Source organism: Microchirus variegatus (assembly GCF_963457635.1).
Source record: "Microchirus variegatus genome assembly, chromosome: 20".
In the NCBI taxonomy this organism is placed as follows: domain Eukaryota; kingdom Metazoa; phylum Chordata; class Actinopteri; order Pleuronectiformes; family Soleidae; genus Microchirus; species Microchirus variegatus.
Window position 1 is genome coordinate 4244128 of NC_139821.1, and position 15915 is coordinate 4260042.

At 46.6% G+C, this 15915-nt stretch overlaps 2 protein-coding genes across 3 annotated transcripts; both read right to left on the reverse strand.

Moving 5' to 3' along the window:
• Positions 1 to 381: 381 nt before the first annotated feature.
• LOC310941569 (protein mono-ADP-ribosyltransferase TIPARP-like) lies at positions 382 to 2752 on the reverse strand (the record flags this gene model as incomplete). Its single annotated transcript, XM_083906756.1, has 5 exons — positions 382 to 829; positions 899 to 1171; positions 1358 to 1545; positions 1646 to 1814; positions 1923 to 2752. The coding sequence occupies 5 exons, from the start codon at positions 2750 to 2752 to the stop codon at positions 382 to 384; spliced, it is 1908 nt and encodes a 635-aa protein (XP_083762882.1).
• Positions 2753 to 5695: 2943 nt separating this feature from the next.
• On the reverse strand, positions 5696 to 8719 carry LOC310941641 (E3 ubiquitin-protein ligase TRIM35-like). Of its 2 annotated transcripts, XM_083906832.1 has the most exons (7): positions 8674 to 8719; positions 8030 to 8489; positions 7745 to 7840; positions 7416 to 7646; positions 7303 to 7325; positions 7096 to 7214; positions 5696 to 6677 (listed from the first exon to the last, which is right to left on the reverse strand). In XM_083906832.1, exons 2-7 carry the CDS (start codon positions 8456 to 8458, stop codon positions 6133 to 6135), a joined length of 1443 nt encoding a protein of 480 aa, XP_083762958.1. In that variant the 5' UTR covers positions 8459 to 8489; positions 8674 to 8719; the 3' UTR covers positions 5696 to 6132. The 2 variants fall into 2 exon arrangements, with proteins under 2 accessions (XP_083762958.1, XP_083762957.1); XM_083906831.1 differs by lacking the exon at positions 8674 to 8719 and having other exon boundaries at positions 8030 to 8619.
• Between the last annotated feature and the right edge of the window lie 7196 nt (positions 8720 to 15915).

The following is a 15915-nucleotide window of genomic DNA, read 5'->3' on the forward strand; positions in this document are numbered from 1 at the left end:
ACGAAACACATTCCACGCAGCACAAATCAGGGTTTCACGAGGCGAGACGCTTCGCGTTGCAGCAGTGAGAGGACGAACGCACCCCGGTGAACAACTTTATTTTTCATAAACGGGACCATTCTTGTGTGTCAACTTAATCCAGAACGGGGGGGGAGGGGAAAAAAAGTGCTTATTTCAATCCAAGTTTCAAATTACCAAAATAAAAGTCATTTTGAATAAAAAAACAACAACTTAAAACGCTTCTACTTTTTTTTTCTCTTTAAAAACACATTTTTAGAAACGCATAATTTATCACTCGGACGACGGAACTGAAAAATTGTCACGGTACTTTAACGTGAAACATTTCCCGGACACCTTTAACGCCATTTTTTTTTTTTTCTTTCAAATGACGATCTCTTTGGGAAGGGTTTTGTACTTGATCAGGTAGTACGGGTAGCACTGGCAGCTGTCAAACACCACGAACATGCTGGGCTTGTACACGTTGTCCACGCAGCTGTCGTAGAGGCAGTGCTGCTTCGTCTTGGAGACGAGCGGCGGCGGCCGGCGGAAGTTGTTCTGGCCCAGGTACACCTTGCCCACCAGCACTTTGGCCAGGAACATGTGGCGGGTGTCCACCAGCTTGGCCATGGCCGTGAAGGTGTGCGAGTAGGACGCGGTGGTGGAGAAGTAGGAGCCGTAGCCGTACGAGACGCCGTTGATGCCGGCCACGCGCGGGTCAAAGTTGTTGTGGCAGATGTCCTCGGCGGACTCTTTGCTCGTGCCGTGGAAGAGGTGTCTCTCGAGCGGTTCTTTGGACTTGGTGTGCTGCTTCTGCATGTACGCCTTGTGCCTGCAAAGACACGTTAGTGAGCCTTTTACCGACCGATACTCAAAAGACAATTAAAACGGCAGCCGTTACCTTTGGTACTTGTCCCAGTGGAGCTGGTTCTGGACCTGCTCGATGCTGATGATGTCCACCTTGGTGTCAGGCAGGCTCTGGTAGAAGAGGCTTTGGATGCTCTGGTAGGCCTTTGTCCCCGTCGGGACGTCCACCAGGCTGTACTCCTCCTCCTGAGAGGACAAGCGCCACACGGGAGGATACCAGGTGCTGAAGTCTCCCAGAGGGTCCACGCTGAAGTTTTCCCCCGGCGGACCAGTGGCAGGCTTGGTGGGATCAATCTGGATTCCTGTCCTGGATGTAGAAGATGTAGAGGAGATGCATATGAAGGCAACCGCGCGGACAAGGTAATATGTTGTCCTCCACGCGAGGTGGGGGGGGGGGCGCTGGTGCCAATCCCAGCTGACATAGAGCGAAAGGCGGGGTCACAAATACCAACTTGAATGAATGAATGAATGAATAAAATAAAAAAAACCATACTGCAGGTGAGGCATCATGGACGCAGGGGAGCGGTACTCGGGTCGCCATCGGACGTCCCTGAGGAACCCGGTGGTGATGTTGGTCTGGCTCATGGTGGTGAAGTCCACCTTGTACGCCTGCGAGCTGATGTAGAACGAACACTCGGGCTCCTTCTCCTGCATCGCCTTGCGCAGCACGTTGGAGACTTTCTGCAAAAAGAGGGCGAGAAGTCGTAGTCGTCGTCGTCAAGTTTTTACGAGAAGCGATCGGCTAAAAAAACGGAAAATGGCAAAAAAAAACAATTCGAACCTTGTCGTACTCCTTCCAGGTGGTGTTGTTCCACCAGTAGATTTTCCAACTGCTCGGGAAGAAACTATTTCGTTCGGGCGAGTCGGAGTTCGTGAGTCGCCGTACCCGGTCGTAGTCGGACGGATCGTCCACCTCCATTGTGTCGAAGGTTAGAGTGTAGCCGTCTCGTCTGCGTGGGTTACAGCACAACAACAACAACAACAACAAGCATCAAGTGAGCTCCAAACAACAAAAACGATCACAATCACAAGACATCTCGATTTATCCTCTCGCTCACCCGTCCTTGATGCCTATCACATCTTGTTCAACGTTGCAGTAGATCCGTTCCAGTAAGGCCTGAGCGTGGATGGGGAAGTCCACCCACTCCTGGGAGAACACGTTCCACCGCTGCCAGTGAAACGGGTACGGCGTGTGGTGCATCTTGCACTTCCTGCCCGCGAGGCACTTGCTCAAGAGGAAGTCGTCGCAGATGAGGACGTCGGAGCAGCTCTTCGTGTGGTAAGGCGTGGGCACCGGCGCCTTGGACAGCGCGGCCTCGGGGGCCTGGGCGCTGCGCAGGACCAGTTTCCCCGTGGCGGCGGCGGTGGCGGAGGCGATGGGTTGAGGGACGGGCTGCGGTTGGGTGATGATGAGAGGCAGGGAGAAGATGAAGGAGGTGGCCGGCTCGGGGTGGAGCGGTCTTTTCTGCTGCTGCTGACCCGCAAATATCTGGGTGGTGTTTTGAGAGAAGGTGAGCAGGACGCGGGTGGTGTTCTGCGAGGTGTCGTGGAGCGGCGTGATGGACTGGATGACCATGTGCGGCTGCAGCACGTTGGTGGAACCGAACGAGGGCTTGGCCACGTCGGACGGGGTCCCCTCCCTCTCTTGCTTGGAGGTCTTGGGGGTGAAGTGGACGCTGACGCTGTAGGGGTTGACGGTCCAGGTGACGTCGACGTGCTGGGCTCTCATGGCGTCCCATATCGGGAGGCTGGTGTTGGTGTCCGAGGGGATTTCCAGGAGGAGGAGGGACGGACTCAGCAGCGTGACTTTGGACGATTTCGCCAGCGGCTCGGAGACGCTCGCCGCCATGTTTCTCTTGCTCCTTCTGCTGGACGAGGGGGCGGCCATCTTGATCGTGAACCTCGATTTGTTTTTTTAAGGAGTTCAGGTTTGGTAAACTGGCAGCAAAGAAGAGAGAAGAAGAAGAAGGAGTCAAGGTTGCACAAGATTTTACCCAAATCCCAAACGGTTTCCGGCAGCACGTCGTGTGGTTATTACGGTTTATTTCGCTCTCGGAGAATAGAGCGGGAAGAACGCGTAGTTTCTGTAGTTTTTTTGCACATTAAGAGACAAAGACTCAAACAAATGTTGTCTTAAATATGTGTTATACTGTTCAAATGTCACATTTAACGCACACACCTTGGTGTTCATGCACAAATCTTGGTGTTCATGCACAACTGCAGTGCTTGGCTTCATTTAAACATGCAGTAAACTAATAAAATGCCAAATATTGGAAGTTATTCTGTTGAATTATCGTGGCTACAACAATTAATTCATCAATTACTTGAATAGTTTGAGTCTAAATTCAAATAAAGTCGTCTAATTTCAGCGGTTTACACGAGGGCTGCAGTGATTAATCCTTGACTCAATTAACAATTCGTCTATTTTTCCTCTTATATTATAAATATTATGAATATTCTCTCCGTGACAAAAAGAACGTTCGACAACGTCATCGTTTTCGACACAAACCGACAAAAGTCATCCTTTAAATCAATAAAAAAACCACTGACAGGTGAATAAATCATCAGTTAACGCGACACTTAACACATTTTCAGACACATATTTATTATCTGTGTTGTTGTGAATCGAGCGGAGCGTTTTTAAAAGTTAATTTAATTTGCACCTAGACTCAGTTTAACATTAGCTCCCCCCCCCCGTTAGCATAGCAGCTAATAAGCTAATATGATTATCTATTATTGTTATTAATATTATTATTATTGTCACTGATATTGTGGTTAAACGTTTACCTTCAGTGCTGCAGTGGTCGCTCCTCCAGCGTCAAAACACAATGAACCGCTAAATGACTGAGTTTGCGAGTGAAATTAAAAAAAACAAAAAACAGCAGCAGAATATGAGAGAATGTCGTTAAAGAGGCTAAAGGCTAAATGCTAATAAAGTTATGTGAACTCTATGAAGCACAGCGGCTTCTCTTGTGTGTACATGTACACTGTAGTAGTAAAAAGACAGGGATTGTGAGATTAAAGCAAAATGTTGACTTTAATCTCACAATCCTGGCTTTTTTTTTTTTTTTTTGGCCAGCAAGTCAGTTTCTTACATGTATTCTACATGATCATACATATGTTTTATTATACCTTTTATTTTTGTTTATTTTATAAGTGGGTCAAATTCCTGCTGGAGTTTCTCATAATTATTAAAGTGAAAGTGCAATAAATTGAAATGTTTTGTGTTGAAGTGGCTGCAGTTAATGTCGTTTTCAGTTAGTTTGGTTGCGTGTTTTCACTTAATGTCGTTTTAAGTTAATGTTGTGTGTTTTCAGTTAATGATGTTGTGTGTTTTCAGTGAATGTCATTTTGTGTTTTCACCTAATGTTGTTGTGCATTTTCAGTTAATGTTGTTGTGTGTTTTCAGTTAATGTGATTTTGTGTTTTCAGCTAATGTTGTTGTGCGTTTTCAGTTAATGTTGTTGTGTGTTTTCAGTTAATGTCATTTTGTGTTTTCAGCTAATGTCGTTTTCAGTTAATGTCATTTTGTGTTGAAGTTAATGTCGTTGTGTGTTTTCAGTAAAGGTCGTTTTCAGTTGATGTGTGTTTTCAGCTAATTTTGTTGTGTGTTTTCAGTTTGTCATTTTGTGTTGAAGTTATTGTCATTTTCAGTTAGTTTGGTTGCGTGTTTTCACTTAATGTCGTTTTAAGTTAATGTTGTGTGTTTTCAGTTAATGATGTTGTGCGTTTTCAGTTAATGTGATTTTGTGTTTTCAGCTAATGATGTTGTGTGTTTTCAGTGAATGTCATTTTGTGTTTTCAGCTAATGTTGTTGTGCGTTTTCAGTTAATGTTGTTGTGTGTTTTCAGTTAATGTCGTTGTGTGTTTTCAGCTAATGTCGTTTTCAGTTAATGTCATTTTGTGTTTTCAGGTAATGTCATTTTGTGTTGAAGTTAATGTCGTTGTGTGTTTTCAGTAAAGGTCGTTTTCAGTTGATGTTGTGTGTTTTCAGCTAATTTTGTTGTGTGTTTTCAGTTTATGTCATTTTGTGTTGAAGTTATTGTCGTTTTCAGTTAGTTTGGTTGCGTGTTTTCAGTTAATGTCATTTTGTGTTTTCAGCTAATTTCGTTTTCAGTTAATGTTATTGTGTGTTTTCAGTTAATGTCATTTTGTGTTGAAGTTAATGTCGTTTTCAGTTAGTTTGGTTGTGTGTTTTCAGTGAATGTCATTTTGTGTTGAAGTTAATGTCGTTTTGTGTTTTCAGTTAATGTCGTCTTGTATTTTCAGCTAATGTCGTCTTCAGTAAATCTCGTCTTGTGTTTTCAGCTAATGTCGTTTTCAGTTAACGTCGTCACGTGTTCTCAGTTAATGTCGTTTTTAGTTGATGACGTCGTGTGTTTTCAGTTCATATTGTTGTGTTTTCCTATTTCAGAGCCACCGTAGTATTTGGATATAGCATATAGCATTTACTGAATAACCCGAATAACGTCTTTGAATATTAATTAAAACGTGGAGTTTTGAATATGTCGAGGTGTATACTGGACTTTAGTCAAACAACTGTTGTTTTTTTGTATGTTTAAGCTAGAAAAATAGCATAACACACACATTTTGAGGTATCCAGCCCGCAAGCTAGCTAGCCCTTTTTTGCTAACACAGGTGTGTGGGTCAGAACTACCGCGTTAGCAACTCACGTCTGCTCCTGTTTGGATGTTCACGGTGACACAAAGAGAAATTGATTCATTTTGCGTCATAAATATGTTTGTACGCCAATTTATATCAAAACAAACACAACCTTGTGACACAATGATGTTATTTGTACAAAATCGAGGGGGAGCCACGCTATTGAGAAATTATTTATTTGTAAATAAGTGCCCACAAACTCCATCATTAGTGTTTGAACATCGGAAACAGACCTGGCTCATGTGACGGCATGAGAAGATCGACATGCTAAAGCAATACAAATGAGATTTTTCATTAGTTCAGACAATGATTTATAGCGATACAATGGCACTTATTATCAGAGTAAACATGGAATTTGAAAAAGGCCCGGTGTGTAAAACTAGAGGTGAAATTACCTTAATTTGGCAGAAACGGAAGATTAAATCATTTCACTTGATATCAAGTGTACCATAACCCGATTGTACGAATTGTCATCGACACAGGATCTCCGACAACCTGTGAGGGGAAGGATATTCAGCTGCAACGTGCAACTTCACCGAACTTTAAGCTTTAAGTGTGCAGAGAAGGCGCTTTTGATGTATGTGCAGTGAACTGAAAAACTTCCTCTCAGCAATACTCCACGGCCATCACGGAGACCTCCTGCGGGTCGACCGTCAGCGGGAACTTCTGACAGCCGACCCAGAAGTAGGGGAAGACTTTCTCGGCGACGGCGTGCTTGAACGTGTAGATGTGCGCGTTGTCGTGCGGGTTGTAGAACGACACGCGGCCCTTGTCGCAGTCCAGCAACACTCGGATCTTCTGCGGGTTGCTCTTCAGGGCGAGCCGAGTCAGGGGCGAGGTACCTGCGAAGTACATCTGGTGGTAAAAGTAGATGCACAGGAAGCCGTTCATCAGCACCGAAGACACCTTCTCTTTCCGCTTGACGGACTCCTTGGCCACACCGACGACCCACGCCGCGTTTTCTCCCACGTTGACGTCCCAGGCGTGTTTGCCCGACGCGAAGCCCGCGTGGCCCAGGACGGCCGTGTCGGGGTTGAACCTCTCCGGGTTGTCGGGCAGCTGCTGCTTCTGGTCGCTGTCGCAGACGCTGGTGAGGTCGTCCGACAGGATGAGCCACGGGGCGGCGGTGTTTGGGTCCAGGATGACCGGCGCTGAAGAAAACACGTTAGGAAACAAGACTTGGGGTGAATTCCCATTCCTTGCCTAACCCTCAATCTCAAAAATGCGCGCTCCCTCTAGTGCAAGTGCTGTCCCGATTCTCAGAAAAATAAAATTGAGGGGCAAGTTTAAGGGCTGTATCGCCCTCAATATTGAGATTTTCCGAGACCACCCTTGGGAGCAAGGGCTACCCAGAATGCATTGCGTGTTGCCGAAAGCAGCGAAACCCCCCCTTTTAAGGGCCAGTTAAGATTAAGGGTTGAGCTTGAGGGTTCAGATAGGAATTTGTAATTGGTATTACCAACAAATGACCCAACAGACCGTCTCACTGGATCCCAAAGTATGTCTACGGCCTACGTTCGGATTACCCGGCTGACGCGACAGCCCTGGTGCCCGCCAGCGTTTACTCACTGTATTTGATGATGGTGCGCATCTTCTTCCAGACGTTGAACGCCAGAGAGCCCACGTGTTCGGCCACACCGATGAGAGACACCGGCTCCATCGCGGAATCTTCTTCTTCACTTTCAGCTCTGCGGGGGAAACCGTAAATACCGTAAAATCTCTCAGGTTATGAAAGAAAAGCAAAAGCTTGAAAACTTTAAAAAAAGGACTTTCTACCCTGCAGGTGCGTCCTGGCATCTCTGGAGGGAAAAAAAAAATGTAACTTCATTAATACGAGACTTTAAAACACAACAGGTTTTGTGTCCTTGAATGAACATCTAGAAACGTACGCAAAGCAGAGGGATGTTCTCCAACTCCATCTCGTCCTCCAAGGCTTTGATCGACGCCGTCACGGACGCCACTTTGCTCTCCATCTCCTCGAGCTTCCGTCTCGTCCCCGCACATTTCTGCTCCTCCTCCAGCCTCAGCGCTTCCATCCTGGCCTCCTCCTCTGCTTGGAGGAAGTCGCGGAGTCTCTGGAACTCCTCGCGCGTTCGCCTCTCCACGAATCTGGCCTGGGACTGAAAACCCCCCCCCCCAAAAAAGGTGCAACAGTGAGGAAAAGAAAGAAATGGCGCAATCTGGGGGGGGGAAAAAAAAACACCGGACGACACGACACCTGAATGTGCGCCACGTTGTCCTCGTAGCTTTTCCGAATTTTGTCGAAAGCGTTCCTCTTCTCCTGCAGGAGGCCGACAGATGACGCGATTTTCTCCTACGAGGACAGATAATGCGGTTAGTACGGGACAATCGGTTCTGGTTGGTCGTTGTCAAGGTGGAAACTCGGGTGATCAACTGTAGAACGTCCCTGAATCTTTTCGTTGGGTAATCGCTCAACCCTCAGTTGTCCTAGCGATCCCGCCTACGACTTCAAGTTCAACGGGAACTTCTTGGAAACCTTTACCTTCGCGTCGGCCACAGCCTCGCTCACGGGGCAACAGTCGTGCCGCTTGTGCTTCTTCGACGTGTGGCAAACCACGCAGATCGGTTCCTTGTCCACCAGGCAGAAGAGCTTGAGCCTCTCCCCGTGCAGGAGACACATCTCGTTGGCCTGGTCCAGCTCGCACGCCGACGTGACCGCGTCCTCCTCGTCCTCCTCCTCGCTCTCTTGCAGGGCGTAGGTCTCGCACAGGTTCTTCAGGGTCAGACTGGGCACCGGTTCGTCCGCGCTCTGCCTGCGGCACAGTGGGCAGTCCCGGTTCACCCCCCGGTGACCCCAGTACTGCTGCAGGCAAGACTTGCAGAAGCTGTGGCTGCACTTGAGGACCACCGGCTCCTTGAAGATCTCGCAGCATACGGAGCAGTAGAGGTCCGCCGCGAGCCTGCCTGCCATGACCGCGGACCCTGTGCCAGAGAGACTCTGCCTGAAAGTGAAAGCATCAGCTGCTGAGTAAACAAACACATGGGGAAGAGGAAAAACTCTTTGCTTTTTTCTTATTTCCATGCATTCCTGCGGCTCGACTCCACTCTTGTATCTCTTGTAAGCTTTTGGAGGCAAACGGAGGAGCCGGCGGGCTTCGTAGAACGAGTGTTAGAGGCAAAACATACCTGACAACAAATGTGTCCTGTGACAGCAGCCGAGCTTCACTCTGAGCACTTCCTGTTTCTGGTTTTTGATGAGTCATCCCTGAGAGGAGGAGCCAGTTTAACCCTTTGTTTGCAGTGCACTTGTAGAATTAAAAGATATTACGCCCTATTTAAACACACAGTCAGTATATGCATGTATGCATAGTGAATGTGCATATGCATATAAATATATACATATATATGTATTTTTTACTACATTTTTAGTCCATTCTCTGTATGTCTGTGGATATTTTGTGTATTTCCTTATTGGAGGCATTGTTTAGCGTGGTTCTGTTGTCGTTATTTAACGTTATTATTATTCGTGTTATTGTAAAGTGGGTCAAAGACGTCACAAACACACAAAACACCATCGTTTATTTTCATTAATGCTCAGTGTGAGCCTTAAATAAGCACACAGCATACTAAAAACATCTGTGAGACTTTATATTAAGGGTCAAAGGGTGAATTATGTTTAATTAAAATGAATAACAAAGTTGAATAATGATTATTTAGTCACTTAAGGGACTCAATAAAAAGGCATTTACAGCTACTTAAAGCCTTTAAAGTATTTTTTTTAACTGTTGGTCAACCTGAACAACAGTAACACGTTGTTTACTTCATGAATTAAAGTCGTGCACAATAAAATGTGCCACCAACTTTCACCACTGCTGAAATAGAAAAAAAACAAAAAACATGTGTCGTCGTTGTGTTTATTTGCCGCCACTAGATGTCAGCGTGCACCCACTTATGGAGCAGTCAGCAAAAGCTGCAGCAAACATCCCAACAACGCCACTTGTGTGTTTGTGTTTCGTGCATGAAAATGACTCGAGGTGAGCTGACAAATATCTCAGCAGACAGGCTGTAATCAGTGCGACGTGGCCGTGACAGAGGTTTTTAGAGAATGGCACTCTGCACGGGGGGGGGGGGTGCACGTTTACCTGCAGCATCTCCCCGCCCTCTAAATTGGTTGTCAGCCGTTTGTGTGACCGGGCTAATGGTGATTCATTATCGCCAGTGTTCACAGGGTTTCATCAGCGGCTGAAGTTGGAAGTTTTGGCGCGCGTGTCAATCTCGCCGCCCGTCTAACGAGGACGGACGGGCTCAACCGCGCAGCACAGACAACCGCAGTCGAGACCTGTCCGGCCTGGTGATTCTTTACAGACGGCATCGCCGGGGGCCGAGGCTGAGCCGTGCAACGCGGAGCGGAATGAGCGAAGCCATCGCCGCTTCATATTTATTCCCAAACCCCTTCTGCCGTATACAAGCCTATTTGCAAATCCGTGACAACAAGTCAATAGTCTATTACGCTGCTGTGCCGTGTAGTTAAGCTAGACAATAAAACGTGGACTAAAGCCAGTGAGCTGCTGCAGAGGGACGGAGGAAACGGGAGGGAGGACGAAACGAGACGGAGGGAGATTTTATTGGCAGGAAGTTCCTCCCCGAGTCGCCTCCACTTCATAAATGACTCGGAGTTCACACACCTGTGAGGTTTCCTGCTTCAAAAAACAACTACAGGTGCTCTTTTAAATCGTTATTTTATCAATTTCGCAGAAAAGTGAAAGTGAAACCTTTTTTTTGAGTGTACAGGTGCAGTGAAACTAACCCACTGCTGGATAACTGGCTGTAAGTAGCCGCAACAAGGCTAGCAAGCTAACGCTATGCCGTTAGCTTGGTACCGTCGAAACGAGACAGTGGGATATTTTATTTCCTGCTTCAAAAAAAACTACAGGTGCTCTTTTAAATCGTTATTTCACCAATTTGGCAGAAATTTAAGATACAATACACATTTTTTGAGTGTACAGGTGCAGTGAAGCTAACACACTGCTGGATAACTGGCTGTAAGTAGCAGTAGCCAGGCTAGCAAGCTAACACTATGCAACGAAAAGAGACAGACGGAGATTTTATTGACAGGAAGTTCCTCCCTGAGTCGCCTCCACTTCATAAATGACTCGGAGTTTACACACCTGCGAGGTTTCCTGCTTCAAAAAACAACTACAGGTGCTCTTTTAAATCGTTATTTTATCAATTTTTTGAGTGTACAGGTGCAGTGAAACTAACCCACTGCTCGATAACTGGCTGTAAGTTGCCGTAGCCAGGATAGCAAGCTAACGCTATGCCGTTAGCTTGGTAGCGTCGAAAAGAGACAGTGGGAGATTTTATTTTCTGCTTCCAAAAAAACTCTCTTACTTGGCAGTAGCCAGGCTAGCAAGCTAACGCTATCCCTGACTCACCTTCATAAATGACTCGAAGTTGACACACCTGTTAGGTTTCTGCTTCAAAAGCAACGACAGATGCTCTTTTGATCATTGTTGTATCAATTTAGCAGAAATTGAAGATAAAATACAGGTTTTTTTTAAGTTTACAGGAGCAGTGAAGCTAACCCACTCCTGGAAAACTGGCTGTAAGTAGCAGTAGCCAGGCTAGCAAGCTAACGCTATCCCTGACTCGCCTCCACTTCATAAATGACTCGAGGTTCACACACCTGTGAGGTTTCCTGACACCTAGTGGCCACTTGTGGTACTACAACAGTTCCCATGGAACTGGGAATTCTCTAAGTTACGTCGATCGCATTAGCTCGCTTAGCTATAGGGGAAACCAAGGCACAGCACAGTGTTTACATTATCTAAAGTACCATCACCATTAACCGCGTGTGACATGACTCACTACAGCAATGCTACGCTACGCTACACACACACACACACACACACCAGTGAATATTGAAATGTCTGCAGCAAAGGGACAGACTGTGGAGAGGACACGAGATTTATGTCCAACTTTAGTCATTATTGTAATTGCAACCAGAGACACAGAGAGAGAGAGAGTGACGAGATAAAGTGAGAAGCGAAGCCAAATTGTTTCCTCACGTCAAAATACTCGTCGTCAGGTGTCGCAAACAGCGCCACCTGACGACCCAGTCGGGTCGGGAACGCTCTCATTTCATGTCTTGCTTCACACGTGAACCGAGCGCTCTGTATAAATTGGATTAAACGATTACGCTTGCAAAGCGCTCCGAGCACACACCAGGTATCTTTCACTTTTTTTTTTTTTTTCACATATTGTCACATATTGATTTTTCCCTTTGATAAAAAGGCCGAGAAACTTTTGACAATAATAATAAACTCTCTCATCCTGCGAGGCTCGTCTCATGTGCTAAAATAACGAAAACAGAGTTTAGGGTCTTTCCTGCCAGCTTATTGACGGTGTGTATTTCTATTTGGACTTGTGTGGGAGCAAAAAAAAAAAAAGACACACTCATGTGTTTACTCACACACACACACACACACACACACACACCCACACATGTATGTGCATGCCGCAAAAAAAAACCAAACCTACACAAACGCAAATATGTGCGAAATTGGAGGTGAATGTGATCTCATTGGAGAGGAGGCTGGAGCGCCTCGGGGCTCAGGAACCTCCTTGAGTCTCTGGAAGGTCGCCAGGCTCTTGAGATTCACAGGAAAACCACAGTTATATCTGTGTTCTCCCCAGCCCCCCCCCGTCCTCCCCGCCCCCCCTGCCTCCGCCTCTGCCTTCCTTCCCTCACACACACACACACACACACACCAGTGAACCCAACCCTTACTGGAGTTTAAAAGGAGTGACATCAATTCAATAAGCCCGGCCTGACAGCGACAGCGTAATACACCACAGCACAGCTGCTGCTCTCTCCATCTCTTTGCGAAAACCATTTCCCCTCCTGGCTTCCTCTCCCTCTCCCCCCCCCCCCATTTTTTTTTTTTTTTTTTTTTTTTTAAACTCGAGCTCAGCAAAGACTGAGAGTGATGAACGATTTCTGTTTCGGCTGTCTGCGATGACCCAAATCTTTATTTATTTCTAGATGTATTTATTTGCAAAAAATGGTGTGTTTCACACCCATTTCCCTCTACAACACGGGAAAAACACCTCCTCCTCCTCCTCCTCCTCCTCCTCCTCCTCCTCCTCCTCCTCCTCCTCCTCCTCCTCCTCCTCCTCCTCCTCCTCCTCCTCCTCCTCCTCCTCCTCCTCCTCCTCCTCAGGCGTTGCATTGGCTGCCTCAATGTGGGTCATTCAGGCCCGGGCTGAAGCAACAAGCATCGCCGTCACTGTGTCAAATCAGCTGTGTGATCGATGTGACGGCGGCGCCGAGCTACGTTAGCGAGCTCAAAGCCCCCCCCCCCCGCAGACGTCAACGCGTCCAATGACTGAGCAAGAGCAACTGAAACTGGACTTTCTTATGTTTAAGGCCAATTTTTTGGGGTTTTTTTGTTGTTGCGTCCTAATCATTTTAATACTTATATTTGGGACCAGAGGCGATTCTAGAGTCTGTAGGGGCCCTAAGCAAAAATTCCCAGGGGGGCCCTTCCTTCCAACCATCATCCATGTTCATCACCATTATGTTATAAATAATCTGACACCATTCCCGGAAATGAATGAAATAACATGGAAAAACCTTGTCATTAAAAAGTATGTGAAAATATATACAGAACAATAAAATACTGTAAATAGCTTTTAAAACAAAAGCTTACATTACACTGTAAATAATCCTCTTCATTTTCCAACTTGCAGAACGATAACTTCACACAGGTTAATGTGAGGTGGGGCCCCTTTAGGGGAGTTTCCTACTGAGATGTCATTGCAAATCGCCCATTGTTGTTTGAGGGGGACGGGGAGGCGGCTGCTCACATTTCAGTAAAAACAGTCCTCAGGCTCCGAGTGTCGGGGGGGCCCCCTATCGGCTCAGGGGGGGCCCCAAGCCGTTGCCTGCCTTGCCTGTTCACAAGCTGCGCCTCTGTTGGGGACTCTGGAGGCCTTATGAGTAGGCAAAGTGTGAAAATAGATGACTCGGAGCTCCGCTTTTTCCGTAAAAAAACGCGAGAGTGCACGGTGAGTGCGATAGTACCCGGAAGAGCGGCGGTCCGCGAAGTGTTCTATTCTTGGCTGCTACGTCAGTGCAGCACAGAGTTCTACGCAAACTTCCAGCCTCGAAGGGTTTACATTTTATATAGGACGGCAATGTGCCGGCTAGAGTCGGCAAATGATGGCCCTTTTTTCCAAATGCTAACTGCCGTTAGCCGCCGTTAGCCTCAGTGACGCTGACGTAGTGACAGAGACGGGCGCTCAAAAGCGAGCGTTCTGAACAGGGCTGTTGTTGTTGTCAGGGTGATTGAACTGCTGTGGTGCTTCATCCTTAAGGTATTTGGACTAAAGCATGTTCATTAGGACACCAGGGAGCTAGGTTAGCATGCAGAAATAGCACGTCCACTTTAAAGAATTGGACATTTGGAAGTTAATGGACGTCAGAAAAGACCGGGAATGTGTGAAGCATTAGGTCAACTGGAAATCATATACATATCACATATCGCCACCTAGTGCTGTGGAGTAAAAAACACCCATCATGGCCGCACCATACCCGTTTGTCTTTTCGAAACCACCTTTAATGCGCCCCCGTATACGAGTACACAAGAACAAGGAACAAGCCCAGAGGTTCCCTTCATTTCATCTACTGAAGGGAGGCCTGGGTCTCTTTATGACTCAGATGGATGTGCCTTCTCAGCCCGTAATGACACCCAAAAGGCCTCTATCACGTCATAACACACACACACACACACATATATAAAAGCCGATCTACAAGACAGATGCCCCCGCCCTCCCCCCGGGTACCCATTGGCGGAGTCTGGACTCTGGGAAACATCCCCCGGTGACCCCCACGAGTCCTAGAGGCGTGCACATCTGTAGCAGGTTTATCAGCGCGGCGGGCCGTACCAAGGTGATAAAAGCACAGCTAAGAGTGTGTGTGATGCACGTAATTCGCTTGATAAACGACTCGATGGCCGCGACCTGCACAAAAACAACAGCAGACGCCTCATTAAAGATACATGAGGGATGTTTTTTCTTCTTCTTCTTCTTCTTCTTCCCTTTAAGACTGTGTGTCCTGGTAGATAAATCAATCTCCAACGGCGACCCGAGCATTCCGTTCATTTTCACCCGTTTGACGGGGTTTACGGTTCTGCTAAGGTCGTATTAGTATATTTTTATCTTCAGCCGCAAGGAGGATTTGAATGATATAAATCCCCGTCGCCAGAAACAAGATTGCAGCTTTCACCTGAATTAAAAAAAAGGTGTCGAGCGATCGACGACGCCGCTGCTCCTGTAATCTGGGCAGTCAGCAGCGCCGCGAAGGGTCCTGAGAGCACATACACACACACTGATACACAAACTCTGCCACTGCCATTAAATCCACCGCTGACACCAGCAAGTCCAACTGCAGCGACAGTCGGGGAGGAAAAAAAAAACGTGACGTCTATGGATCGCAGAAGAGATCGGTGTCTAAAAATGTCCATGAACGGGTCACGGCAGCATTTTGTCCGTAACAAGCTACGTTTCATGTTCACGTGGATTATATTTTAACACGGCGTTGAGCTCCACAAACAGCGTGTGCTGCTGAATGTCATAGAACGAGGCTGTTCAACTTAAGGGCCCGGGGGCCAGAACCGGCCCTTCAAGCAATTTGGACCGGCCCAGCGGCCCATTAACCCATAAATAATGAATGTATTATTAAAAAGCCAATAAAAGCTTTGCCTATTTCTGGCAACACTTTGCGACACTTTGCGACACTTTGCGACACTTTGCGACACTTTGCGACACTTTGCGACACTTTGCAACACTTTGCAACACTTTAGCAACTGTAGCAGTTGTACCTGAATATACTTGGTACCGTTACTTATATTTCTGCAAAAGTAGCGTTTTGCGGCCATTGCACCCTAATGTTGTTTATATTTGTTCCCTCTAATTTTGTAAGAGCCAATTGTGACTGTTATACCCGAATGTTGGTGGTTTTGCTAACTTTTTAGCACGAAACTAGCAGCCATTTGAATAAATTAGTGCTAAATAATAACATTTTGTATCCATTTGTATCCGTTTACTGTACATGCAACACAAAATAGTGGTACAGGGGTTGACAGCCTTCAGAAAAACTGGCCCGTCTTTAAAGCACTCTTTAACGCTAAAATTAGCAGGTATAGCTCTCCGGTGGCGTCGGGCGACTCAAGTTTGTTGACACCATGTTGGCAGGAAAAAGCTTCCTGGATTGGATTTTTACTACAGAACCCAATTATGTTTTGATCGAGGTAGACAGAATTTGGATTCTGGGATTTTTGTATCGAGAGATGGAATCCGTTGAAGCCTGTGGATTCCAGTCACTCCGTGTTCCGTGCTCTCCTGTGATCCGGTTAAAAAAAAGGA